A 26,877-nucleotide genomic window follows, 5' to 3' on the forward strand; every position below is an offset into this window, starting at 1 on the left:
TATAAAGTTGGCCTGATTTTCTGGTTGTTCAGAGTATTTTCCTTTGGGTGGTGACCTGACATGTTCTGAAGCATCATCTGCTGTGAAGGCAATGCAGGATGACAGGATTAAAGCTTCTGGAGGAAATCATGTTTGTTCTTGACTGAAAGAGGAAATGGTATAACAAAAAGTAAAGGCAGGAGGAAAGGTGGTAGCCATAAGTAATAATTTATAAATGCAGGCCTTATTCATCATGCCTGGGCAAGGGGGAGACTACTAACGATGCTGTTAGTCACACAGATTGCTTGCCTATCTGGGATTCTTTGTGGGGCAGTAACAAGGAAAAATATCAAAAAAAAAAGAAACTAAAGCCCAAGCGTCACAACATATGCTGCATTTGTGACTTTTACTGCTGGTAGCGAGACACTGCTGAACTGAGCTAAAATTTTGATTTGACTTTTTTAATCTGTATTGATGTTGTCCCACTTTACCTTTCCAACTGTTAATTTACAGCCTCACATGAAAGCTCAAAAAGCAAGTAAAGAACAGCAGTTTGATGTAATGAACAAACATTACAAACAGCTTGAGAGTCGCCTGGATGAGATGCTCTCTAGGATTGCTAAGGAAACTGAGGAAATCAAGGACTTGGAGCAACAGCTCACTGACGGTAAACTTTTCTTTTTGTCTTACAGTATTTCTTGTATCTAGGATAACATGACAATTGAACTGAGGATTCAGTTTTGTTTAACTTTGCTTAAATTAAATACAGAATATGTAGGAAGAGGTTGAAAACTATTCTTCACTGATCTAAAAAGAGACTTCGTGTACAGTTAAATTTTTTTTCTTTTTTTTAGTCACCTCACTTGTACATGGTTGGGGGAGGGTAGTTTGCAAGATTTTTCTTTCTTTTTCTTTTTTTTTTTTTTCCCCCTTGTTTTTGTAAGGTCGGGGGGAAGCAAACAATTGCTTTGACTAAGTGACTGATTTGTTGCTCTGGGGTTCCGGATCAAAATGCAAGGCAGGAAAGCCCTTGATCGAGTCTGAGCTGAGTGGTGTTGGTTACTTCACATAACCTTGTGATCTGCAATTTTGTTGTCACAGCAGAAGAAAGGATTACTCTGCTTTTAATTGTATGAGTAAAGTATTAATAGTTAATACCCTTATGATGTCGTCTTTTCATTTCTACTTCAGATAATAATCTAAAATATTAAAGAGCTGTTACGTAGCTAGTACTCGAGCTGACTGAGATTCGCTCATGATTGTAGCCTCTATAGAAGTGTCTTTTACATTCTGTGTATCAATTGAAACTGACTTAATAAAGTCAATGAAATAAACTTATGTATACATTTACTATATACCTAGTCTATGTGAAAGTAAATATCCCAGAAAAGAATATAAATATAAAAATTGAAACAAAATTGATTTAGGTGTAAAGGTAGTAAATGTCATCTTAAGTGGGAAGTGGGAATGCACAATGAACTGCATTTTCTTTTTAACTCTTCCAGTGGTCAGGTTAATACAGTAACTTGGGAACTCCTAGCCTTTAAAATACAGCACAGGTATTTTCTGGTTGAGTTCTAGTTACTTGTTGTTACTATGTATTTCAATAGGTCAACATCTTAAAAAAAATTAAGAAAGGCAGTTTTGTTTGTTTCATAAATAAGTGTGGTTTCTTAACTATCTCAAATTTGTTCTGCATTTCTGCAGGTCAAATAGCAACAAATGAAGCACTGAAAAGGGATTTAGAAAGTGTTATCATTGGATTACAGGAATACCTGGAAAGTGTTAAGTGTCAGGCAAAACACGCCAGCGATCAATGTAAGGAGTTGCAGAAGGATAAAGAATCTTTGCTACAAAGATTGGCAGATCTAGAGGAGGAAAGAAACAACCTGGAAATAGTTGCCATGGATGCAGAAAATATGAGAAAAGTAAGGCTTAATACTATGTTTCTTCCCAAATTCAGATACCTGAGAATAAACTTAGAAAAAAAATAAGCAACTGACCAAATTGGGAATAGCAAAGCACAGTTCCTTGGAAAAAACTAATTTTTTGATATGGTAACTTCAATTACATGTGCCCACGCACATTAAGAACAGAATTTGGCCTTTAAAACCAGTTGCAAGAGACATACAGTAAATCTGTACTTTATGGAAGATGTCTAAGAAATGCAGGCTTTACCTTTCAGACGCTACTAAAAATAGATTTGCTGTTGATACCATAGTGAATTGCATTAGTGAAAACTGTCTGGACACTAGCTTGCATCTGTCCTATCGGTCAATTACTTAGAGAGCTGTCTTAGTATCCTGGTAAGTTTTATGTAAACCTTAACACCAGGGACAAATGTGTATCACTTTAAGCTACACCTTTCTAACTTGAGTGTAGATTTCTGTCAGTCTGTCACAGTAGCGTCATTGACCTGACCTTTGTATGTAGTAGTGCCACCTAGCTTTAAGTTTTAATGTTTAGTGATTAGGGTTAATGTCTCTATTTTGATCTATCTGCCGTCACATTGGTGATGACTTCCAGAGGAAGAGACGCAATGTACTCTAAGAAATCCTGGCTCTCCTGTGTACATATTTCTAAAACGAATGTAAAATTCCAGGAAATTGCAATGCTAGAAGGTGCACTTCAAGAGCAGCGAGAAATAAATGAATCGCTTAGAGATGCACAAGGGGACATCAGCGCCTATGAGGCTGAACTGGAAGCACAGCTAAGAGACAGAGACACTGAAGCCAATCAGCAAAAAGAAGAATTGGAAAGACTGAAACAACTTAGCCAGGTAAGAACAGAGCTCTTATGCTGCAAAAGGGATAATATACCCCGGGACGAGGGATGACCAAACTTTCCTCCATACCACATCTCCAATGTTGACTTGCAAATAATTGTTGGTTTAGGTGTGCCCCCAAATGGAAGGTGGTATCAGTTTGCTAGGATTTATAACTCTGCATTGAAGCAAGGTACAGATCATTTGGGGACCCTGTAGAGAATATTCACCATATTTAAAGGGAAAATAATAATCTGCATCTTTTTGCACACATCAAAGACATGACACGACACTAAAGCAGTCCTGTGAAAAGTAGCAGGTGAAAGTTTGCCTTTGCTCTTTGTAGTAGAAATTGAGTTTTATAGCACATCTCTTTTTTTTTTTTTTTTTTTTTGTAATATATTATAAAGTAGTAGCTTTCTGCTGGGGAAGAATAATGTATGCTTTAATTTGTACAGTCTCATTTTGTCTTACTGTTGGGTTGTCTTACATTTGGATTTGTGTATGATGGTGATGTACAGTAACTGCTATCTTGGTTCAGTTTCCATTCATCAGAAATCAACATGGTGGGGTTTTTTTTGCAAGACGTATTCCAACTGCATATTCCAGATTGCAGGCAGAAATGAAAATGCAAAACAGTAAAGTGTGGTGTTGTGTCCCCAACCCCTCCAAGTATTTTAGTTTTGATGTTTCAGGAAAAACTTGAAAGTTCTCTGTAGAACACTGATAAAATGTAAATCTGTCAGTTACCTGGTGGGTAGGTCATGCTCATGCTAGGTCTAGGTTAGAATTTACAGTACAAGTCATGATGATAATGATGTTTTAAGTGCACCTGTTACGTATATATGGTGATAGGTTGATTTGGGATGGTTAGGGTTGTTTTTTGGGTTTTTTTTTTTTAGGAGGTGTGGTCATATTGTTTTAAGAAATATAGATGCTGTATATTTGGGTGACAGGTTGGGGTTGGGAGTGGGGATATTAATCTGAAAATTTTCTGTGTTTGTAGATGGAACTGTCAGCCCTCCAAGCTGAACTTGAAAAAGAAAGGCAAGCATTAGAGAATGCTCTGGCCAAAGCACAACTAGCAGAAGAGAAGGAACAACAAAATTACAAGCTCCTTTCTCAGTTCAAACATTTGCAGGTGAAGTATTTGTTGCCTTTAAAAAGTTACCTGATAAGCAGGTTTCCCCACTCTCCCAAGGGGAAAGTGATAAGAATTCTAAAGGATTCTGTGTGAGTCTTGTTTTGAAGTTCAGCAGTATTTTTGACTTCTCCTGACTTTAATTTTCTTGTCCAGAGACCCTACACCATAGTCTTTTATCTGTCTATTTTAGATATTTAGATTGACCTTTGAAATAATTTCAGAGCTGCTTGGTTATACTGCAGAGGGAGTGATAAATTGTTATATCTATGTTAACTTCCCACAACCTTCATCCAGTACATGTCAGTAAGAAAACTATTTGGATGCAGAAGAAAAAAACTGATCCAATACCTAAAGCAGAATTTATTGCCTCTGTTTAAAGCTGTGATCCAGAGGAATCTGACTTAATTGCCACAAAGCAGTAGGGGCGTCCAAGTACAATAGGCAACAGAGCTTGCGATCGTTGAACTCACAGGCATTTCATGAACTGCATATGTGTTGAAACACCTCTACTTTAACAGTGTCACAGATCAGTGCCTCATCTTAACTGAGATTAGAAACTGAGTGTTCCTCTTCCTGAAGCTGCTGAAAGGCTCAATCAGCAGGATTTCTCTAGGCAAGGGTAATATACTGGGTTCAAGATCTTCAAAATATGGTTGGCAAAGAAACATGCACACCCCCTGCCCCCCCCCTTTTTTTTTTTTTTTTAAGTGCTGCATGATTAAAGCAGTTTCGCTCATTGTGGGAAGGCTGGGTTCAGTCCTTCTTTGTACGCATCAGATCCCTTTTTCTTATCTCACATACTCCTCAGAAGATACAATGACCACCAGAATAGAATAGAATAGTTCATTTGGAAGGGACCTACAATGAACGTCTAGTCCAACTGCCTGACCACTTCAGGAAGAGCTTATAAAGGATCCTCACCAGCCATTAACACTGTCATTGTTGCTGAAGCTTGCCAATGTACAGAGAAAAGTTCAAGACCAATGGGGCCAGGACAAGTGTGACTTTTTAAAGGTCTAGTGACTGGAACAGTGTCTGCAATTGTTCCCTCCTCTATTACGGATAGATAGTGTGACAGGCTTCTGTATGCCACTGGGCTTTACTTATGTAAAGACAGTACTTCCTTAGTTTAAGGAAAGGATAAGATCATTTTTGAACTGGCATTTAAATACTTTTCAACATAAAGGAAACTGAAAGGCAAAGATTGTTTGGGATGTTCTTGTTTTGTGGTTCAGGCCACACTGAAAAAAATGTTTGGACTCTTTATTTAAAAAACAGAAAAACCAACCAAACAAAAAAAAAACCCCAACCCCCAAAAAACCCAACAACAACAACAATAAAAACCCCAAAACAGATCTAGCTTTTATCGTTTGTGCATTTGTTTGCTTATGGTTGTGTGGGTGGGTTTTTTGTCTAGTGTTTTTGTTTTGTTTTTTTTTTTTAGGGAGACAATAATCTCCTGAAACAACAGCTTAAAGATCTTCAGAATCAGCTAAACCATGCGGTTGGTAACTTAATTCATCCTGAGGAAGTCTTAGCTTGTATAAATGAACTCAAGCAAAAGCTTCAGACAGGAGTTGGAGAGATTAAGTGAGTAAAATAAACGTACAAACAGTGTTAGATTTGTGCATGTGAAAGTGGTAAGTACATGAGAGCAACAAGGTGTATGTGCTGCATCATACTGACTGCAGTATGGGGGCAGTTCAAACATGAACTTCAGCACTCTGTTGTAGTTAAGAGAACATCACCTAAGTTCAGTAATTATATTACTGAGGGAAATATGTAGTCCTCTTGGGTTTCACTGTGAGAGACAGGGCAAACTTCTTCCGCCCCCTTTGTCCCCAGCAACAAAGAATTGTAATAAACAAAGACAGAATGGTATAAATAGAGCTGGGGTGGAGGTCTGTCTGTGCAGTGTAACGTGTTCAGTGCTGCCCCTGAATTCATTTACACTGGATGTCTTAAACTTGGACTATTATATTAGGCTTTGTTATTTCAGTATCTCGTATACAATTTAAAATCACTATTTTCTGTCTTGGAACCTGGATTGTTTCTCTTTCAGATGTCAGAATTCAGCTGATGTTTTAGGGAAAAGCCTTGCAAATCTGCAGAAAGAATTTAATGACATCCTTGCTGATGCTCAGAAGGAAAAAGAGAAAGCATGGGCTAGACAGAGACAATTGCAGGAAGAAATGGTATCCCAGCAGGAAAAACTGGAAGAAGTACAGGAGAAATATAGACAGGCACGTATCAAAACAACAAAAGCAAGAGTAAGACAATTTCAGCTTAGTCTAAAAAATGTAACTCGCAGCTGAAGGATCAAGTTTCACTACGGATGTAGCTTTGCTACCCTCTATCTTTCAGAGAAGTATAATTTTACTGAAGGTAGACAAACTGAGTACATTTACTTGTCAGAAACACATTGACAACTTGCATCAGAGCAGGATACTGTTACTTGTGATTAGAACAAGAATACTAACCATTATTAGAGTTTTGATTTTCCTATTGTGCACAAATGTATGTCATGTAGTAATTTTCATTATAAAGAAACTGTATAAGCAGGCAAAAGCTTCTGAAGAAGGAAAACAAACAATTGACCACTTCCATGCTGTGTATACTGTGCAATTCTGGTTAAAGTAGTGAAATACATAAGCCGTTCTTGCTTTCTTTTGATAAGTGTTAAATCGGATATTTGACAGGACACGTGCTCCTTTGCAACATTTTGTTGGCTTTTATTATATAAAGCTTGCAACAATGTTGCTTGGAGAAGGGGTTAATGTGCATTAAAACTTCCACAAGAAAGCTCTAATTTTAGCTGTATGGTAACAAGGAGGGACCCACTTTTTGGTGTTCGTGTCACAGTGGAGTCTGTTTTTTGTTTGTTTGGTTGGGGTTTTTAAAATTATTTATTAATATTTATGATTTTTCTTTATGATTTTTGGCTGATTATTTGGTGAATTAGAACTTAGACTCAATGATACATCTCAGAGGCAACAAAGAGTTTAATTATAGGTAGAAAAATATAGCCAGTAACCTCCTTGAAAGATCACTATGCATACTGCTACCAAAATAACGTGGGCACTTTTAAAATGTAATAGTTATAGTGGCAAAGCAGTTCTTTTTCCTGTCTCTTCTGGTACAAAGTATGCTGGTAACTGCACTTCCCAAAAAGTTATTTCTATAAATTATTACAGTAGGGTGGCTTTTGGTTGAAAAATTTCTGGCTACTCATTCTAACTTATTTCACTTACAGGTTAAAGCTGAAAACAGGCAGAATAAGAACAAGGTCCATCAGTTAGAGAATGAAATTCAACATTTACGTGAAAAAATAAAGAGCATGGAAGAAATTCAGGGCCTTGCTGATCAACAGCTCCAAGAGGCAGATGAAGAGAAAGAGACTATTCTTGCTCAACTGGAAGATTTAGAGAAAAGGGTATGAATGAGTAAGGACAAGTCCATGCACTGTGTTTGCTCATGAAAAGAAGATTCAAAAACTTCTGAATTATTTTGCTTTCTAAGATAGATCAAATACAGAAAGGAACACAGAGGTTAAATATAATATCTTTCTTTTCCTTAAAATTTATTGGCTGTCCTTGCTTTAGTTTTTTTCCTGTTATTTCTATGCATACAATACCAAATGGGATATGTGGGGGGGGAAAAGTCATACCAACAGAAAGCCTTTCTTCCATGCTGCTTTTTACTTAAAACTTATAAAACCTATTGTTTTCCTGGTTTCAGAAAAAAATAGAAGATGCCAGGGCACAAATGCAATTTGTCCATCTAGATAAAGAACTGAAGGAATTAAAGAGAGCAATCATCACTTCAGATAAACTGGCAGCGAGAGAGCTCTCCATTGCTAAAAATCAGCTAAAGGCTCTTCATGGGACCGTTCTCAGAATTAATCAGGAGCGAGCTGAGGTAAATCAACATTGGTAATTAATTGCTTGTATATAAGTAGTACTTTCTAATGCCATCATAATGGGAACAGTCCTGGTGTTGTCTTTTAAATTCAGCTTCAAAGCATTATTCTGAATTGTCCTGCTGTACAGGAGCTCTTGCTTCAGACAGAGTCTCATCTTGAAATATAGTAGATGAATGCCTGACTAAATTTGGATATGGACAGGCTTTCTTGCTGTGTGTTAGAAGGTGAGGGAGAGGCAAGTTTAATCTCATATTAATTGAAATTCAAACAATAGATAATACATTGTTACGTAAGATAGAAAAGCAAAAGAAGGGACTATGGAAGTTTGTTCTTAGACTTCGGGTTTTTAAATGGAGCCATTTTTGGCTACATACTAGCATCTCCTCTGTAGAAATACTGTAAAGTTAAAGGAGAAACATTATTTTACATAAACTTTGCCAGTTTCTGGAATTTCAGAACAGACAAGTGCTGATACGTCTTATTAGTCAGCTTTTCACAAAGCTGCATGAGACATCTGCAAGCTTGTGAAGTATTCTTGCAAACTAAAGCTCAAACTAAAATTTCAATTTCAGGAGATTGAGGAAGCCGAAGAGTTCTGTGCTGAGGCAGCTCGTGCAGCTCGGGATCTTGCCAGAGCAGAAGCAGAAATAGAATTGTTACAACAACTCCTTAAAGAGAAGGAAGAACAAGTAGGTTGCAGTGATGTTTGCTTTATATTATATGAGGAGGATAAAATACTTAGATATATTGGTTCACTGACTTTCTGAAAATGCCGTAGAGGTGTCTGCCGCGCTCTTTTTCCTCAAGTTTTCCCAAGTCACAATATTCTTCCCTCCCCTGACATCTGCCAAAGAACAAAACGAAAACCTCATTGACTTGAGCTGCTGACTTTTAAGGAAAACTATCACCTGTTCACTTAAATGCCTTTATGTGGCTATGTCTGTAAGCCTTGGTCATAGGAGGGGATGAGAAGAACAATTTTGTTGCATCAAAGTGGTACATGCGTTTTGCTGAGTGAGCTTTTTTGTAGGGATGGATGGGCATGTTTGAAAAAGTTTTAGCACAGTCTAATTTGAACTGAAGTGCTTTACTTTGATTTAGACATATTTTAAATAGTTTCAGCATGAAATGGAGAAAGCTGGTGAGAAGACTGTTGCATCAAGCTCTCAGAAGTTTGAAATTGATAAATTAAATGAAGCTATGGAGCAACAAAAAGCAGAAATTGACCGTTTAAGATGCCTGTTGGGTAACATCGGGACAGGTAATCTCTCTTTTCTCTCCACTTCTTGTGGATAAGCACGGATGCAGAACACTTCACTTTCTTCTCCATATTTCTCACAGTTTGATCTGAGAAGCTGTTCAGAGCTCTGGAAGTTTATTCTAGGAGAATAAACTGTTCAGGATACCTTCCTGTACAGTTCCTATACAGGATACATTCAGTCCTTAAATCACAGTGCTTCAGTGGATTCTCTGTATCTATGTATATGAAGCAAACGGCAAGATGTAACTTTTCTGAAGTACAGCGTTTCACAGTGCATTTGAAATGCACAAAGTGCAATTATGTGAAGTGCATGGGCCTTTGCTTCTTCAAATATGAAGAATGGAGGAAATGGATGGTTAAGGACCAGCAATGGCACTAGCACTTTCTAGGTTTTTAGCTTTGCCAGTTGATGTGCCATGTGACCTTTGGAAGTTTAGTTACGTTCTGCCTCAGTTTGAAAATCAGAATGACAGTGTGTTATTTTTCATTAGATGGTATTAACAATACTTTTTACAACTATTTAGAAAACACTAATTGTGTTACGCATTCAGTTTATACTGCTCTAGAACATTGTCAGAGATCTATATATAAGGAAAAATGAGCATCAGTTACCTGTTATATGAACTTGTATTTCTACAATCTTAAAATTACAAACTTGCAAGGGCCAGCATATATCTACATCACTATATAATAACGTTTAATTTGTTTCCCCTGGCAATTCATTTTTTAAATATTGTTTCAGATTAACAGGATAACAATGAGGGAGAAGCTGAATGCAATATTTATGACTTAATTACTTGCCTTATAGGCCTATAAAACTGTGATTAATTTACAGGCAACAAAGATGAAATTGACAACTTACAAGATGAAATTGCAGCACTCAAAAATGTGCTTTCATACCAGAATGATTACATCACCAGTATAGCGGATCCATTGAAAAGAAGGGGATACTGGTATTACAAGCCATCATCACAGGTCAGAAATAAAAATCCTATTATGTGGAAAGCCTTTTGTTATGGGAAAGTCCATTATAAACTTGCTAGGTCTGGGAGAAACTTAAGGAAAAATATTGGCTGGTATATAAGAGAAATACTGAAATGACACATACACAAATGTTCCCCAATAAAGCCTATTACTGTGTAGTAATAGGAATCTGATAGGCGTAAAATCTGGAGACAACGATTCAAAATGCAATACTGTAAATCCATTTAGGAAAAGGTTAAAAGGGGACATTACAGACAAACATTTCTTGCAAAACAGCATTTGTCTGAATTTGAGAGACATATTGTTAAAATATATTTAGTGCTCTCTTTTAAAGCAGTATCATGCTTGGAAGTGAGAGAAAGCAGAGTATGTATAGCCTGTTCTTGAAAAATCAGTGCTTTAGAATGTCTGCAACAAATATTTTACATTATTTGTTATTTCTAGATTAACACTTGCTCTTTTTTTCTTTAGGCTTCAACTCCTGCTTCCCGCAGCACAAAAGATTCTGGAGTCTGTTTACTGTGTTCTGGCACATCCCCACCCAGAAGAGGGTGTGGTCAGGACAGGCAGTGCAGGAAGGAAGACTTGCCCAATCAAGGAGGATGTTGGGTTTATTCACCAGTCAGAAATAGGTTGTACAAAACAAATTCTGGTAAAGGTAAGTCAGTCTTATGGTCTCAGAATGTTCAGGAGCATACTAAAGATGGACTTGCTTAGAGTTCATAGGGAATTTTTTTTTTTTATGTGCATGAGTGAATTATAAATGTTTATTACTGTCGAACTCATTATTTAGTTTAAGCAGCGTTTATTACATTTTTGTACATTACATAGAATGTGTGTTATTTTAAAATGTGCATTTGAAGAATATCTTTTACTGAAAAAGTGATTAAAAATAACTTTTTCTTTCTTTCTTTTGGTAAAGATAGAAGAGCAAAAGAAGATAGTGAAGGAAATGAAGAAACTCGTGTTTCCAGAGACCCTCCTTTTGTACCACCACCTGGTACAGTTATTTACACAGTCCTTCCAGATGGTGCCCCTGTACCTCAGGGAACTGTGGTTTATGGCCCTCCTCCTGCAGCAGCAAGTGGAAGTTCAATTGCTCCTGGGTCTGTTATCTATGGCCCACCTCCTGTGGGAGCCCAAGTTGTTTATGGCCCTCTTCCTCCAAACTTCACTGTCCCACTCATTCCTGTTGGAGTGCTTCACTGCAATGTGCCTGAACACCATGATTTGGTAAGACACAGAGCTGTAAGCTGCAGGTTTAACCATAGGCAACTGACTTATGAATGGATTAGGAGCATCTTTTAACATATGCTTTCTCAAAAAAAAAGCAAAAATCAAAACCTTATTTTCACAGGTTAGATTAGTCCAGTTTTTCAAAAAAATAAAATCTCTGCTAGGAAGGTTCTGGATCTGAGAGAGCTTGCTGATAAAGAATGCTCTGTCTTCAGTGCTAATAGTCCGGTCTTTGCTATGTGTAGCTGCTCCTGTGTCTCAGGAGGACTGAAATAGAAAATAGGTCTTGATTTTGTTGTTCTATTTCCTGTATGTAGGAGAATGAAGTCTCAAGGCTAGAAGACACTGTGTATTATTTAAAGTCTCAGAAATACAAAGATAAATGGTCAGAGGCAGCTGAGTATAAATGCAAAAAAGAGGTGGAAAAATTGCATCAAAACATTGAAGAACTTCTGCATGAAAGAGAAGAGTTGGAACATGAAGTAGCAGAGCTACGAAGAGCAGCTCAAAACCATAACAAACGCAAGTAAGAACACATTTAAAGTAAGCATGTGGAAATACCTAAACTGTTTTCCAATGAAAGTTAATTTTGACTCATTTACAGTTAATGTTCTTGTCTGTATAGCATGTGTAATGGACTAGAACTTCAAGAGGCTCCGGGCCTCTGACATTTTGTATTTTAATTCCATGTCTGTCTTTGTGACCTTTTAGGGACTTTATTGAAGGGTATACTGACAACCTTATTGCAGAATTGCAGTTAGAAAAGTCTCTTAAACATCATGAAGATATTGCAGATGAAATTGAATGTATAGAGAAGACTCTTCTGAAACGACGAGCAGAGCTTAGAGAGGCAGATAAACTACTTTCAGAAGCTGAAGTGGAACTTGAGAGCACACGGGGGAAAGTAAGTAAAGCCATAACTCTAAGTGCAGAAGAATTTGCGTGTTGTGTTAAGATTGTTTTAAGCAGAGGATTTTTGTTTGTCTAAGCAGTGTATTTTCACTTGGATAACCTGAAGCCTCTTAAAATGCTTCTATTTGAAAATAAGTCATGGGATAACCTGTGCTAAGAAAATGTTTCAGTACTTGCCAAAGAGGAGGAAGCTTTTCTGCTCTGGGTAAGATAGGAGAAAATGTTCTACTTCATGGTATACAAAGGGAGAAAGCTCAGGTGGAATATTCAAGCCAAGAGGAAGTCATCTTTAGACAGCTAACCTGCAGGTTGTGGATGTGGGAAGCGTAAGATGGGAATGTATTGTCTCAATAATCTTCAATTTTTGCTCTAGACTAAAGACACTATTCAAAAGTACAATCATGCCAAACAGCATTTGTCCCGTACTGAAACTGAGGCAAAGGAGCTAGAGCGAAGGGCTCAGGAAATGGCCATTAAACTTGTGAAAGCAGATCAGCAATTAAGGTACACTGTTCTTGTGAATTTGTATCAAATGGGGATGAGGAGAAGAACAAGATTCTTTCAAATATCGAGATAGTGCTTTTGGAGAGGGAGACCTGTTAAAATGTTAATATGAAAAGGCATAAATGCTTTTTTAGGTTATTACAGGCAGATACAAGGGATTTAGAACAGCGTAAGAGGGAACAAGAAGGTATTTTGAAGGAAATCAACAAAATGGTGGCTGCAAGAGACTCTGAGTTCCAGTTGTTAAACCAGAAGATAGAAATGCTAACTGAAAGGTAAGTATTTTTAATTTACCATAAACTGTATTAGATAAAATAAAGATCTCCTCCTCCTGCCTAAGGTATTCTTGTTTCTTTTGAGTCATGTTTTTATCCTCACTGTCAGTCTTCAGAAGCTTCAAGGAGATATTAAAGTTGCAGAAGGTAATGAAGAACATCACCTCCAAATCCTTAGAGAAGCAGAAAACCTTCTTCAGGGCAAGAAAACTGAACTGGAAAGATTAAAAGATCAGGTAAAGACTTACCTTATTAACTCTGGACTATCGATTTTGTTGTTTTTGAGCTAACTGAAAGCTGAGAAAAGTCTTAAGTTCTGAACTGCCTTATCTAAAGAACTTAATTCTTAAGTTTATTTTAATGTTGGTTATTGGAATTCTTCTTGTTTTGTCTCGTAATAAGTATGATCCCAGTCTCGCTGGCGTTTCTGCATAATAAATGTTACTGCAGAATTCTCTATGACAATTCTTACTGTATTTCAGAGTAAGAAGCTTAACTCTGTGAGGCACGGGACTGCACTGTCCAGATCAGAACATCAGAACTTAGTCTTTAGTATTGGCTATATTATACAGGTTTAGCAAATGAAGCTCCTTGCTCTGATGGGATCCTTCCGTGTTATGCAATTCCAATAGATCTCTGGCAGGGAACAGCGTACTGCACTTGTTCTTGTGTGTGTGTAGCTACAAAAATAAAAGCCTTCAGATGCTTCTTCTGTTAAACTTCTACATTGTAGATTACTGCTCAGCAACAAGAGCTCTTGTTTCTGGAGCAACAGTTAAATCAAAGAAAAGAAGAGGTCCATGTCCTTGACGACTGTATTTCTCAGAAGAAAGGTGACCTCAAAGAAACTCTTCGAGATGGAGAGACTGAAGCAAATGAAAAACTACGCCAAATAAGAGTAACTTTTCCAAATGAGTTTTCATTTCACTCTTAACACTGAAGAACAGCAAAAGAATAGAAGTATCAAAAGCATCCCATACAGTTTCCACAAAATCAGTTTTGCTTTCTACGACCTCCCAAAACCCACTGAAATATATAGAACAAGCAAGTTTACAGTTTTGTGTGAGCTTAGTCCAGATGCACAAATAAGGAGTAGGACTCCCTAGTTCCAGTAATACTTACAGAATTGGTCCCTTGAGAACTAAATTATGTTAAATAGAAGTCTCTGAATGACTTACTGTTGCTGAGACAAGCAACTTCTAAAGCACATCAGTCTGATCAGTGTGTGTAAAACACAACAAAGCTGGCTTAAGTCAGCTGTCTGTCTCCATCCCCATTTACTTACAAAGGATTCTGTACTTCCTTTCTGAAATAAAAACAAAGTATCAAGGTTAATTATATTTTGTGGGGTGTTTTTGTGGGGGCTTTTTGTCTGACTTTCTGTTTTAAGGCCTACTTATTGTTCACTTGAAATGATGGTGTTATGGTCAGACTTGTAGATCAAAATCTTTGCAAGATTACTACTTTAAATTGTCAACAAGCAAGACTTTAAACTAAATATTACTTTTTGTTTGTTTGTTTACACCATTTACTGTAACTATAAACTCTGGAATTAAATTGGCCAGAATATTGTTGACAGACTTTTTAAATTTTATAAATATTTAGAACTTCTATTTAAAGAAAATCTTTGTTTAAAATGGCAAATAATGGAATTCCTTGTAACAGTGATGTATTTCCGCAGGAAATAAAACTACTTCTGGAAGAGCTTGATGTTGAGAGAAAAGAACTGGATGTCCACATTAATGAGAAGAGAGCACAGCTTTTGTGCATAAAGAAGGATATTGGAAAAGAGGAAGAAAATCTTCAAGGAATAATTGGGCAAATTACCAGGCATAAGATAGGTATGTCCCTGGCTTTACTAGATAGTATTTTGTGCACATTGGAAAGAAATACACTCTGAGCTCTTAGTTGTACATTACTGCAATCTTCTGTTCCTCACTCCTTTTTAAACATTGTGAACGACTGCAGAGAACGAGTTCCCTGTAATTCTCATAGTTATACAGAGCTGACAGATACCCTTTGCTGAAGTTGAGGCAGTGCTTCGTGCTGCTTTGTATTTGGGATGGGAGTTTTTCATGCCAGAGAGAAATGTAAACAGATCTGCTGTCAGGACTGATCAGTTAAGTTCACACTCAAGCACTGTGTGGTTAGGAGACATGAGCTAGTTGTGCCACATTCACAGAAGAAGAATTAAACATCGGGACGTGGGGGGAAATGGAGGAATCTCCTTCCAAGCAGTTATATCCTGTCAGATTGTGGAAAGTATAAGCAGCGGCAGTTTGCAACTTTTGTACTTTTTCTGAAATACTTTCTGTCATTGTTTATCAGTCAGATACTCTGTCCCAGAATAACTTCTGAGGGAGTTACTCAAGCAGGAGGCCTAGGGACCTGCAATTTGCTGGTGGAACAGCATCAGATATAATACCTGGTGTGTCTGACACAGCAATTGAAAACGTGATGAGTTTTTACAGTGATGATACCAGTAGAGTGTCTCTTAATTTTTCCTTGGTGCCTTTTTTTGCAAATAGAATGCATTTAATGTGCTTGTAATAACCTTTGATTTTTTTTCATCTTACTAGAACTGAAACATGTTCTGGAAATGCTGGAGCTTGAAAACAATGAACTTCAAGGCTTGAAACTACAACGTGACCAAAAGGTCAATGAGCTAGAAAAGACTCAGGTTGCAATTCTAGAAGTAAGTACTTATTCTATAGCTAATATAGTAACTGGAAGAAGAGATCTGCATATTCTGTAGTTTTGTTAAGATCTGGGTAATAAAGTCCCTACACTTTTAATTCAATCAGTTTCTAGATTGATTTCAGCTTATCACAGAAAAGTCTTAAGTCTGCTTAGGCCCTTTAAAATAATGGGATTTTTTTGGTGCATATGAGGGAGAGAGGGCAAAAAGACAGAAGGCTCTTCTGTGGCTGTAGAATGATGAATACTGTTTTCTTAGTATTAGCTTCTAGAGTCTTTTTGTCTGGACTCTATGTGTGTCCTCACTTGCAAAGAGTAAGTATGTGTTTCCTCACTTGCGAAGACTAAGTATGGAAGACAGTTTACTAATTCAGCTGGAAGATCTTCTCTACCATTAAAAAGGTATTTTAGCTCAGCTAGTCTCTTCTCTTTTTGACGAATAAAGACAGACATTTAGCTTTGCTACCAGCAGGCATAGAGATCAGCGGCATCCCTTTGGCAGTCTCGTAGTAGCTACAGGATCGTTAGGTCAGAGTCCGGGACAGCCCTCCTTTACTCAGTTGTGTAATGCTAGAAGATCTAAAGTGTTTGCTAAGAGAGCATTTATAAGCATATGTAAGCAGATATTACCTGCTGCTTACTTTTAAAAGACTTTATCTCCTCTCTCTGTACCCTTTCTGTGAAGGACAGGGAAAAGAAGGGACTAGTCGACATGCTTGGTACCTTTCTATTACCACGCTTAAAGTGGTCACCTTACTACATTACATTAAGGGCATCTCACAGCCCTTAAAGTGGTCATTTTTTCTCAAAATCCCTGCAATGAAGGGATGTGCTACTCTTATGGATGGGGGAAAAATGGTGGTTAAACTATGATGGAACAAAGAATTGCACCCCTATCTTCCAGTCCTCATGCTCATATTCATCATAACCTTCATCATAAATACACTCCAATTAAGCTGGCACTTTAAGCAGTTATCCCTGTTACAATGCAGCAGTTATAGAGGGTACTCCAGCCTGCATATGATCTCTGTGAATGCAAGCTTTTTAAACTGCTGCAGCTAAACTTGTTCTACTCCTTGACCATATAAATGTGTTGTTCACAATGCCTTCTTTTGTAGGAGAAGTTAAAATTGGAGAATATTCAGAGATTATTTCAGTGTCAGCAAGGGGAAGTAGATTGGCAGGAACAACTACTTGAGAAAGACCGTCAGGAAAATGAACATCTGGTTTCTCAAATGCGCACTCTGCAAAATAATATTGAATCTTTGAATAAAGAAAAGGAAAAGCTTGAAGAAGACTGTCAGACTTTGGAAAAGAAGTTGTCACAAACCAGAAGGTGGGGGGGAATATTTTTTTCTGCAACGATCAGAAGTGATGGGAAGTGCCTTAAAAGTCTCTTTATCATAATTAAAAATAAAATTATAACTTTGAGGTGCCCAATTATACAGAATATGCCGTTTCTTATATCCTGTGGAGGTTTTATTTTAAGCATGTCTACAGCAGACTTACAGAAAATATTTAGCAATGAAGCTAATGAATGCAATGCATTTGTTACGTCATGGCAATGCAATGAGAAACGTTACGAAAAGCAAAATGTTAAGTCTTGGAACAGGACAGCTGTCTTGCTCTCATGACTACTAGGTAGCATCCCCTTGAGCTGAGAGAACTTTTACTGAAATGCAGCTGGTTTTTAGTCCTCACCAAGTACTTCCAACAAACCAAGAATATGTATTCACATTTTACAGAGACTTAACTGCTGCTGAAGACAGCAGCAGAACTGCATTGTCCAATGTAGAAAAAATGGAATTGGATGTTAAAAATCTGCAGCAGGAGGTAGATCTACTGAACAAACAAAAAAAATCACTGAATGGAGACATTGTTGTTGTACAGAAGGATCTTCAAGGTAAAGATCCATTTTTGGTTTTAAGCTGTAATATATTTTAAGAGAAATTGTGTTAAAAGATTAACTGTATTGTATGATATTTAATATCCAACATGCTCAAATATCTACAGGCAGAAAGTACTTAACATGTCGAAAAGATGGAAATTTTAGAAACTGTTTTTCTATTGTTTAGTCTTCATTTATGAAAAGAGATGATTTATTTGTATAGGTATTTCAAATTGCTGATCGAAAATCTCTGTTGCCAAATATTTTTCTAGAAAAAAAGGAAGAACTAGAAACACTGAAAAGAGAATTAAATGATTCCAGGCAACAGCTTCAACTGGTAGAACAGGTTAGTTTTGGTGAAATATGTACTTATTTTCACGTAGTGAGTAGATTGCACAGAAACGAGGGGTGTCACTTATCACAATTGACAGTCCATCATTATATGGCTAGTTTATTGCCTTGTTCTTGCTGAGTTTGGAGTGGTTTGGACTACAGTAGGTACCTAACCAAATGAGATTTCTGTTTTGGGTTTTCTGTCTAAGTGGCAACTGTGATGACTCTCCTAGTCAGATTGTTATTACCAAGTTGGAGTGTGGCTTTTTTTTTTGTTTTATTTCTGGGTTGTTTGGTTTGGTGGGGGTTTTGGGGTTGGTCTTTTGTGTGGATTTGTTTGGTTTTGAATTTATCTTCTTTCGAGAAAACAATCCAGATTCAGAGGCAAAATCACTATGGTTTATTGTTTTTTAGGAAGAAGATACTTTTTTTAAAAAAAAAAAAAAAAAAAAAAAACAAAAAAAACAAACCAAACCAAAACTCCCAAGATAGATTTTTTATCTACTGGTTCCTATTGTGTTAATTCACTCAGTGGCTGGTTAAATGGAAGGTCATCTTCAGTCTGATTAGGGGTTAAGTTCTTTCAGATGCAAGCCTTTCAACCAGAGAGCTGTTACTCTTACCAGCTAATTATGTCACTTGATTTTATGTTTTATATTGCAGGATTTGAAAAGTAATACAAGGCATCAGGATGAGTTGCTTAGAGAGCAGGCAACTCTGAAAGAAGATATCCTAGAGTATTTAAAGAAACATAAGGATTGCCAAGAGAGACAGAAAAAGAGGGAGAACCAATTGCAGCAGCTCCAGAAAGAGATTGAAGAGAAAGAAACAGAACTAGCAAAACAAGAAGCGGTAATGAGCCTGCTGACTTGCCTCACTTTCGCCTGACCTCTAAAAATAATGCAGGCAAAAAAGTTTTGGGTGCAAGTTTACAAATAATATACCAGTGGGTTAAGAAACACGAAGCCTCACTTTTAGAGGAATAGCAGTAAAAAAAAGCTTCAACATTCAGTTATGTTTTAGTGAAAACTACTGTGTCACAATAAAGGACTGTGTTTTCCTTTTTGGCAGGGCCATCTTATACTGAACTGATAACAAAACTGCTGTAAAATCAGCACTGACCACCGAGTGCAAGAAGGGCTAGTGTAGTGGAAGGCAGTGCAGTGTGGTATCTTGGCTACTGGCGTAGCCGGTACAGATGAGGAGATGGACTAGTACAGATTCTTCTCTAAAATTCTGTTTCGTCAGCTGCCAAGATATAGCAGCTGGGTATAGTTCAGAGAACTTCTTCCCATGCTGTTGATTTCTCTTGGGAGATGAGGAAACTATGTAGACTACCTGAAATGGTAGAATGGATTTCAAGTGAAACTAATCAAAACTTAACTCCAGCTGCATTCCATAACTCCAAAACTAAGCAGAAAAAATTCCAGGGCTTTTTTATCCTGGAATTTCCTTTTGATTTTGAGTGGATCACTATTGGCAGCTAGCTTTTGTTCTTCTCTTCTACTGTATTTCTGTGCAAAGCCCATCAGCTGTTCATGAAAATTAGGGCTTAATCATATATTCCTGTAGTAAAATTGACTTACGTTGGCTGAGCAGTTTCAACAAAGTTTTAACCAAAAGAAAAACTGAGGGAGCTGTACTGAAAATGAGAGGCAAGAAAAACTGATAAACTTTTTTTGTCAGTAGGGAGTATTAGACTACAGTTCTTTCCAATTTATGTTGCTTTAACTTTTATAATGTCTTTTGGTGATGGTATTTGTTCTCATTGAGTTGGTACTAGTTAAAGCTTGAAGTGGTGTTTTTTTGGCAGATTCTTCATCGCCTCAAGCAAAATTCAGAGCGTGAAGGGAAAAAACTGGAAGAATGTACTGCTAAAGTGAAAGATCAGAAAATATTATTGGAAAAGGAACTAACAGATCAACAAAAGAAACTGGAGGAGGCAACAGTGAAAGTAAGGCTGGCAGAAGAAAACATGAGGAAGCTGGAAAAGGAGGAGTCCCGATGTACAGCACTTGAAGAAACTGTCAGAAAAAGCAGTAAGATTAATTGCACAAATAAATTGTTACCATTTATGGGTTCTAAGTCTAACGAAACCAACAAATATTTCTGTTAATCTCGCTTGGTTTCTAATGCAGCACCTGGATTGACTCTCGATCCTTAAATTGACTTGGTCAAAGAAGTTCTAAAGCCAACTGGTGTTCCGTCCCGTCTCACCTTGTGTCAGTGTTTTTACAAACCATTGCTCAGCATATTAATGTGCTTGAAAAATATCTAATGTGTATGAAATATGCCAAGATACTTACGTTTCTGCTAATCAGGATTGTTTTAAAAAAATGTAATTACAGAACATCAGCTCTCAGAAAAAGAATTACAATTACAACAAAAAAATAGAGAAATAGAGTCTCTCCAAAAAGAACTGGAAGTGTCCAGGTCTGAGCTAAACCATCTCCAAGATCAGATAGCATCAGAGAGGAAAAAAGCAGAAAAACAAATCTTGAGTCTGAAAGAAGCAATGAAAATGCAAAGGGTGCAGCTTGAAAGAAAACTGCAGGTAAGTCCTGGCTGAGGGGAGAATGTTTGGGGATTTGGGTTATTTTTAAACAGCAAATTTAAAACACCCATTTTTATCGTAGGAGGAGCAAAGTAATGCATTAACTTCCTGACTAGACAGAACTTGAGGCAACCAAACTCTGGTTCTAGATTGTGCTGCAGAACACCTCTCTAGTTACTCCTATTTAATGCTGTTTCTGCCTTTTAACTTGGAGAAATTGTGTTATGTGGGTCCTCTTGATTCATTTTTCTGCAGTGGATGTTCACAGTAAAAGGAAATCTTTCTGCATTTTCCTAGGAACAAAAGCATGAAAATAACTGTTTGCAGAGTGATATAGCAACTGCTGAACAAGAAGCACACGATAGCCGTGAACGAGCCAAGCGCCTTATTAAGGACCTTGGGCAGATCCAACAGGACTATGTGGATCTCCAAACTCAGGTATAACTGAGTGGCCACATACAGGCAGGTTTGAGGGAAAGCTGTGTCTTCCAGACAAGTTTATATTGTATTGGTTTTGAATCTCCTCCTGTCCGCTGTATCACAGTTAGAAATAGACCTACTTAAAATTGCCGTTTTTGCGATTTTTTCCCAAATCCGGGAGAAGTTAAGCTTCGTTAGCAATCGGTAGGATCAGGCAGCTTGGTAATCTTGGTTTAAAAATGAACAAACCAACTCCAGCCAGTCAGTCATGTGTGGAGTTCTCAGTGTAGGGCTGCCAAGCTCTAAGGCAGTATTTCATTCTTCAGATCTTGAAGGCTGTTGCAGAGTGACACAACTGCATGGTTGCCTTCCCATTTCGCGTGGTGAATTACAGGCAGTTAGGCCAGTTCAAGTGGATCGACCCCTCTCGCCCAGTAAACTGATGCCTGAAAAAGAGACCATGTTCTTTGGAGGTGGGCTGAGGGTGCTCCCAAGATAGATGGCAAATGCACCGTAACATTTGCTGTCAGCTCAGTTTAGGCAATGCTTCAGTCAAGAACTAGGACTCCGGCTCCTGTTTACATTAAGGTTTGGTAATAGGAACTTGGCATAACTGGAGTCATAACTTATGCAAATCACTAAATGTTATCAAAGTTCAAAGCTACTCAATAAGCACTTCAGAACTTGTTAGTGCTAACCTGGGCTAGCATTTTCTTCTTTTGATACTCACTTTAAATTAAAAGGTGATTCCGCATTATCTGACTTCTTCTAGTCCTTTCATAAATCCTTTATAAATTATTTCTAAGTCCTTTAAAAATAGGGTCCTTCAGAGAAGAATGTTGTTAGCAACTAGAAAGCATTCAAGGATGACTATGCGAGACCAGAGTATGAACAGGTTCAAATTAACAAGTTGTGTCTTGGTTACCATCCAAGAGGCTTCATAGGCAAAGTTAATGTCAGAATTAGGGCTGCATCTGTTCAGAGGTTTTGTGATTTCTGATTGCAATAGTCAAAATGTAAACATTTCAGAAATAAGCCTTGTTCAGTTATAGAGGAAAATCCCTCTGGATTGATGCATTTGTAACGTGACAGCAAAATGGTGAGACTGTTCTATGATGTAGGTTAAAACTCAAGACCTGGAAAAGAGACAAAGGGAAATACAGAATGCAGCAACATTGCTTAAACTGGAGGTTGAAGATGAAATTGGGATGGGCTCTAAATCTTCAAGCCCATCTTCTCTGGAACCATTGGAAGATTTGGAAGCATCTTCTGAAGTAAAGGGAAGTCTGCAGTGTGACTCTGATGACTTAGAGGAGACTGGTCCGTTTGTTGCTGCTGACAAAAGACTCCTCTCATTGGAAGAAAAGTTGAATTTTTCTAAAGTCTTCTTAACGGTAAAATGCTTTCAAAAAGTAGCTTTCAAAAATGCTACAGCTGAGCATGTCGGTATATTGGTACCTTTAGCTGTAACGCCCCGTTGCTGAATGTGCTTTTGTTTCCAAAAGGATGAACAATGGCGTGGAGAGGCTCTCCGAGAAAAACTGCAGCATCACGAGGATCGGCTGAAGGTGGCGCGTCTCTTCCCAGTCACACGCGTCCATCGGGTCCCTTCTAAAAATAATCATCTAAAGAGCCCAGGAGCGTGGGGGATCCTTCTCCAGCTCTGCCATATCCGCTCTGTACATAGTAACAGGGTATCTTTGGGTGGGAACAGTAAAAGAAAGCCTAGCAACTGCATGCTGTATCAAGATTAATAATTTGAATTAACAGTTAATTGGATTTTTGAGTATTCCAACAAGATTCCCTCATTTACATCCTACTATGGTATATTAGCACAGGACAAATTACAGTTCAGGAGCACCCGTGATCCCTTTGAATACAGGTGATGGCCAAGTTTAGTTAGAATGTATCTGTTGCTCTCTCTTCAAGCAGTTCATGATAAAGGCCATAAAAACAGAGCTTATTTCTGACTTGGGAGATGAACTATTTAAAAATAATTTGCAAACCCATCACCACCTGCTTGAGGTTCGAGACTCTACCAATTACATCCCTTATGGCTTGACTTTAAGGTCATCAGACTTTCTTTTTAAACAGTCTTGAAAATTACACTAGCTGGATATAAATAGAACTAACGATGTGTTTAGGCTCGGCTCCGGCAGTGCATGTCCAAGCAAGTAGAAGTATTAATCAGAGGAAAACAGCAAACAGAAGGCACCCTGCACAGCTTGAAGCGACAGGTGGATGCACTGGATGACCTAGTCAGCAGCACTTCTTCAGATTCACAGTTTCTAGCCCAAAGCTCAAGTCTAGTATCTCTTCATGATGCTCTGAATTTAAAAAAAACACAGGTAATGCTCTACTGTGTACAGGAATTCTGGGTTTGTTTTTTTAATAATTTTTAGCTCACTGGTAGTCTACTACAGCCATGTGCTCACATCATAGAGGCGCTGCAGGGGCTTTCTGAAGGTGGGGTGATCGTACTGTACGCTTAGTTACTCTGGCAGTAGCTAACTTGTTTGAAAAGGGTAAGTCTTCCTCAAAGTTGTTTGGTTTGTTTTTTTTTTTTACTTTGTCTTACCTTTTATTCCTTAAAATCCAGATTTTTTTCTTTGTTTTTTAAAGATTAATGTGACTCTGCTAATTGAAGACATTAATTTATTACTCAGACTTGCTTTTACTGCTTTTTCTAGGCTACTCTGACAAGACTTGCTCACTTCCCTGGCAGGCCGGCAGGTATTTCAGTGGTGTCTCAGACGCTGCGTCCCTGCTCGCGAGGAATTTCTCAGTAAAGCCCAGAGGTGAGACATGACTTCAGCTTGGTTCAAAGCCCTGCGGAGTCAGGAGTGTCTTGAAGGCTGTGGCTTGTGGGCTGTGGGTGGTGGTAGCCCAAGGGCAGGTGTGGGCGCAGGACTGTTCTCAGGCAGTGTTGTCCCTTCCCAGTGAAAGCATTCCTGTGGCTGGTATCCTGGCACTTGGGGCTGGTTCAGCTCTTAGATGTGTATTTTCAAACAAATTGTGGGTGAGAACTGCTTGTAAACTCTCATCTGACACTGAGAAATTACTGCTGGCTTGACTTGATTGTTAAGCTACTGCCATCCTTGACCTTTCAGTAATGCTTTTCTGGTTTTAATAAATCTATAGGCTACCATCTAAAGTTCAGTTACAGCTAGTTACAATACTGGCCTGGTACTTAAGTGTTCTTTTGTAATGATTTAAGTTAAAAATATATTACTTCCAGAGCTGCCGTACATCAGAAGAGCTTCGAGCACAGCTACAGCTGCTTCTAGGAGGTTGCCAGCCAGCAGGACAGACAAAGCCTCCGCACAGCTGTAAACACTGCCTGTGCTGAGCAGCAGCCGAACAGGTCAGACCACGGGGCAGAGCTGCTCACCTCCGCTCTCTTCTAGGCAAGGCCTGATCTGTGTGCCATCAGTTACCACCTCCAATGACTTCTACCTCACGATTTTGCAAGCCTTTTCTAAAAACAGCTGGCTGCAGGCTGCTCTGTACTGTGAAGTTTTAGTACGATTAAATAACTGAGCTTTATGTATATAAGTTTTTTAAAAATGATTGTACATGTGGATTTAAATGTGTCCAAAACAACTACTTCTATTTAAGTGTAAGTATTTGTCAGTTTCTACTTCAAAGAAAACTTGTGATGAGGACAGAGTTGGCCATTTACCTGTTTTCAAATACATGGATGTTTTAAATACAATTATTTTTGAGTACTTCCTTAAAATAAACTTCAGTGACTGATGCTTACTTTTATCTATGGTTGGTTGGTTTTTTTTTCAAATTGTTCTCCAGACAATGCTGTCCTGGCTAGGACAGCAGTAGCACGCTGACCCCTCTGGCTCTTATTTGCAGAAAGGGAAACTTGTCTAATACTGGTATTTATGTAGTTGTAACTATTACTGGCTGCTGTTTGTAGGCACTCAGCTGCCCTCCTGTCTCTGAAGCATATGGCTATGTAACAAAGTTCCACGCAACTCGCTCTTAATTAGTAGTGGAAAAACCACTTTGTACAGCCTTTGGGCAGCAGGAACCAAGGCACTGTGTTACTGCACATAAGTCCTGAAGAACATCTCTTTGCCCTTGGGCAGGAAGCTTGCAGAGAGTGACTCCTGCCCACCCCCCTCTGCCCTTTCCATCTAGACAGGCTTCAAAATCATTCTCAATCTTGCTTTTTCATCCACGTTACTAATACAAACCTTTTCTATGCAGCAAGTGTCACCTAGCAACTGTGTCACACTTCACTGGGAATAAACACCACTACCCAGCTCTGGCCACTTGTTCTGGACTCAGCAGTGGCCTGTTTGATCTTAAAGAATAAGATCTGGGCTCCAGAAGAGACTGGCAGGCTCCTCTTGTGAAAAGCCTGTGAAGTTTTTACCACTTAGAGTCCATCATAAAGGTTAAACCCAAGCAGTTAAAACACAAATACCATCACTACAAGGAATTCTTGCATCATCTTGGGTAGTGCTTGCATTCCTCTTCCTCCAGTTTAATGACATGCTTTTCTCAAGAGCCAAGGGCCTGGCTGCAGGCAAGCAGAAGCACCTGCTTGGCAGCTTTTGTGAGCCAGCTGCTGCAGCAGACAGAAAATAGCCTCTGACTTTTGGGGTGAAAGCAGCAGCAGCTCCTACTGAAGAGCTCCAGGGAACACACCCCCTCAGAACTCACACCATAAGCAGAGAGGGCCAGAGCAAACAACACAAGCCACTGTAATTTATCTAGATACAGGTACTTTATTTACAAATATTTAGATTAATAGCATTGTTACATCAAATGAGGAGTACAGCAGTCCAAACAAATCCTTTCTGTGACAGAAACAATTAAGATCTGCTGTAACTTACTCTGGGAGTACAGGTATTGCACCTCAACAAGCTGTAGTCATTACAACATTGACTTCACGTCAGCAGTGGGTCGTGGTCCCTGGGCAAACCCTTTGTGGTGCAACCTCAGTTTAAGCAGGATGCATTAGCTGTAGGTCTTGAACATACCCAACTACGCAAGAATATTAGTTAAAAAAAGGACTAACCAGACAAAACAAAGGGACAGTGCACAAGTTACCCAAATCCTATTGTCTGCACATTCCAGTTTTGGCTTTTATTTAACATTGACTGTACAATACTCTGGTATCACTGTTTAATTACAAGTCTGAACATTGTATAGTTTTAGTGTCTAGAGAGGGATTTTAAGACTACTTTGTATTTTAAACACTGCAGTAAGACTAACGTTGGACATTTGAGCATGGTTAAGCACTTGCCCCCTTCCATTTTTAAACCATGTGATGTTTTCCAAGTGAAGCTTTGTGTGAAACACAGCAGCGCTGCATGTAGAGCCGCACGCTCCAGTCTGACACCACAGTAACATCCACATGTGCACAGTCACCATGTGACATCTCCCCTTCACATGGGCATTACAGGTTGTGTCACCCCATGAAGGGTGTACTCAAAGGCTTGATGAAGAAGCCCAAGTCTTACAAGAAACCCTCACACGGAACTGTTAAAAAATACAACAGCAGTTAAAAATCCCTAGAGAGCACATGCCTTGTTCCGACTGTCCAGTTCAGCCTCTGACCATTCAAAAAGTTAAAGGTATAAAAGCGTAAGATGTGCAAGAGAACCAGCCTTTGTATACGATGCAAGGCAGGTGATGAAGCCCAATAACGCAAAACGCTTACAGAAGAGAAAAGCAGGTTAGCACGCTGCTGATTGCACAGAACAGGATTAATAAAATGGCATAGATATACCACAGTGCAAAGATGAAAGACAGATTCCACTAGTGTTAGTTTCTGCATCAGGATTAGAGCTCCCCCAGCACAATGTCCACTGTCGACACACGGGGTTAAGCCTAGGTTAGTGAACTGCAGTCACACCTATTTCTGTGCTAACGGGGCGACGTGGTCACATATAGGTCATACTGTACAAACTGGTATTTTCTTATATACTGTTCTAATGCCAGTAATCATTTTCTTCATTAAAATCATATACACAGGATG

General features: G+C 38.4%; 1 protein-coding gene across 1 annotated transcript; it reads left to right on the forward strand.

Annotated features, from left to right (window-relative positions):
• Positions 1–492: 492 nt before the first annotated feature.
• CNTRL (centriolin) lies at positions 493–23,662 on the forward strand (the record flags this gene model as incomplete). Its single annotated transcript, XM_009582393.1, has 32 exons — positions 493–646; positions 1,687–1,907; positions 2,582–2,758; positions 3,750–3,884; positions 5,332–5,477; positions 5,950–6,130; positions 7,141–7,320; positions 7,626–7,805; positions 8,382–8,498; positions 8,926–9,070; positions 9,906–10,045; positions 10,526–10,712; positions 10,977–11,287; positions 11,608–11,816; positions 12,002–12,194; positions 12,576–12,706; positions 12,841–12,981; positions 13,091–13,217; positions 13,715–13,879; positions 14,663–14,822; positions 15,561–15,676; positions 16,797–17,014; positions 17,424–17,581; positions 17,839–17,912; positions 18,563–18,751; positions 19,713–19,938; positions 20,248–20,453; positions 20,751–20,891; positions 21,995–22,267; positions 22,379–22,441; positions 23,018–23,221; positions 23,564–23,662. Coding segments are annotated over 32 exons (5,367 nt in total), but the record flags the coding sequence as incomplete, so codon positions are not given.
• Between the last annotated feature and the right edge of the window lie 3,215 nt (positions 23,663–26,877).

This window comes from Fulmarus glacialis, unplaced genomic scaffold (assembly GCF_000690835.1).
Source record: "Fulmarus glacialis isolate BGI_N327 unplaced genomic scaffold, ASM69083v1 scaffold12557, whole genome shotgun sequence".
Classification (NCBI taxonomy): Eukaryota; Metazoa; Chordata; class Aves; order Procellariiformes; family Procellariidae; genus Fulmarus; species Fulmarus glacialis.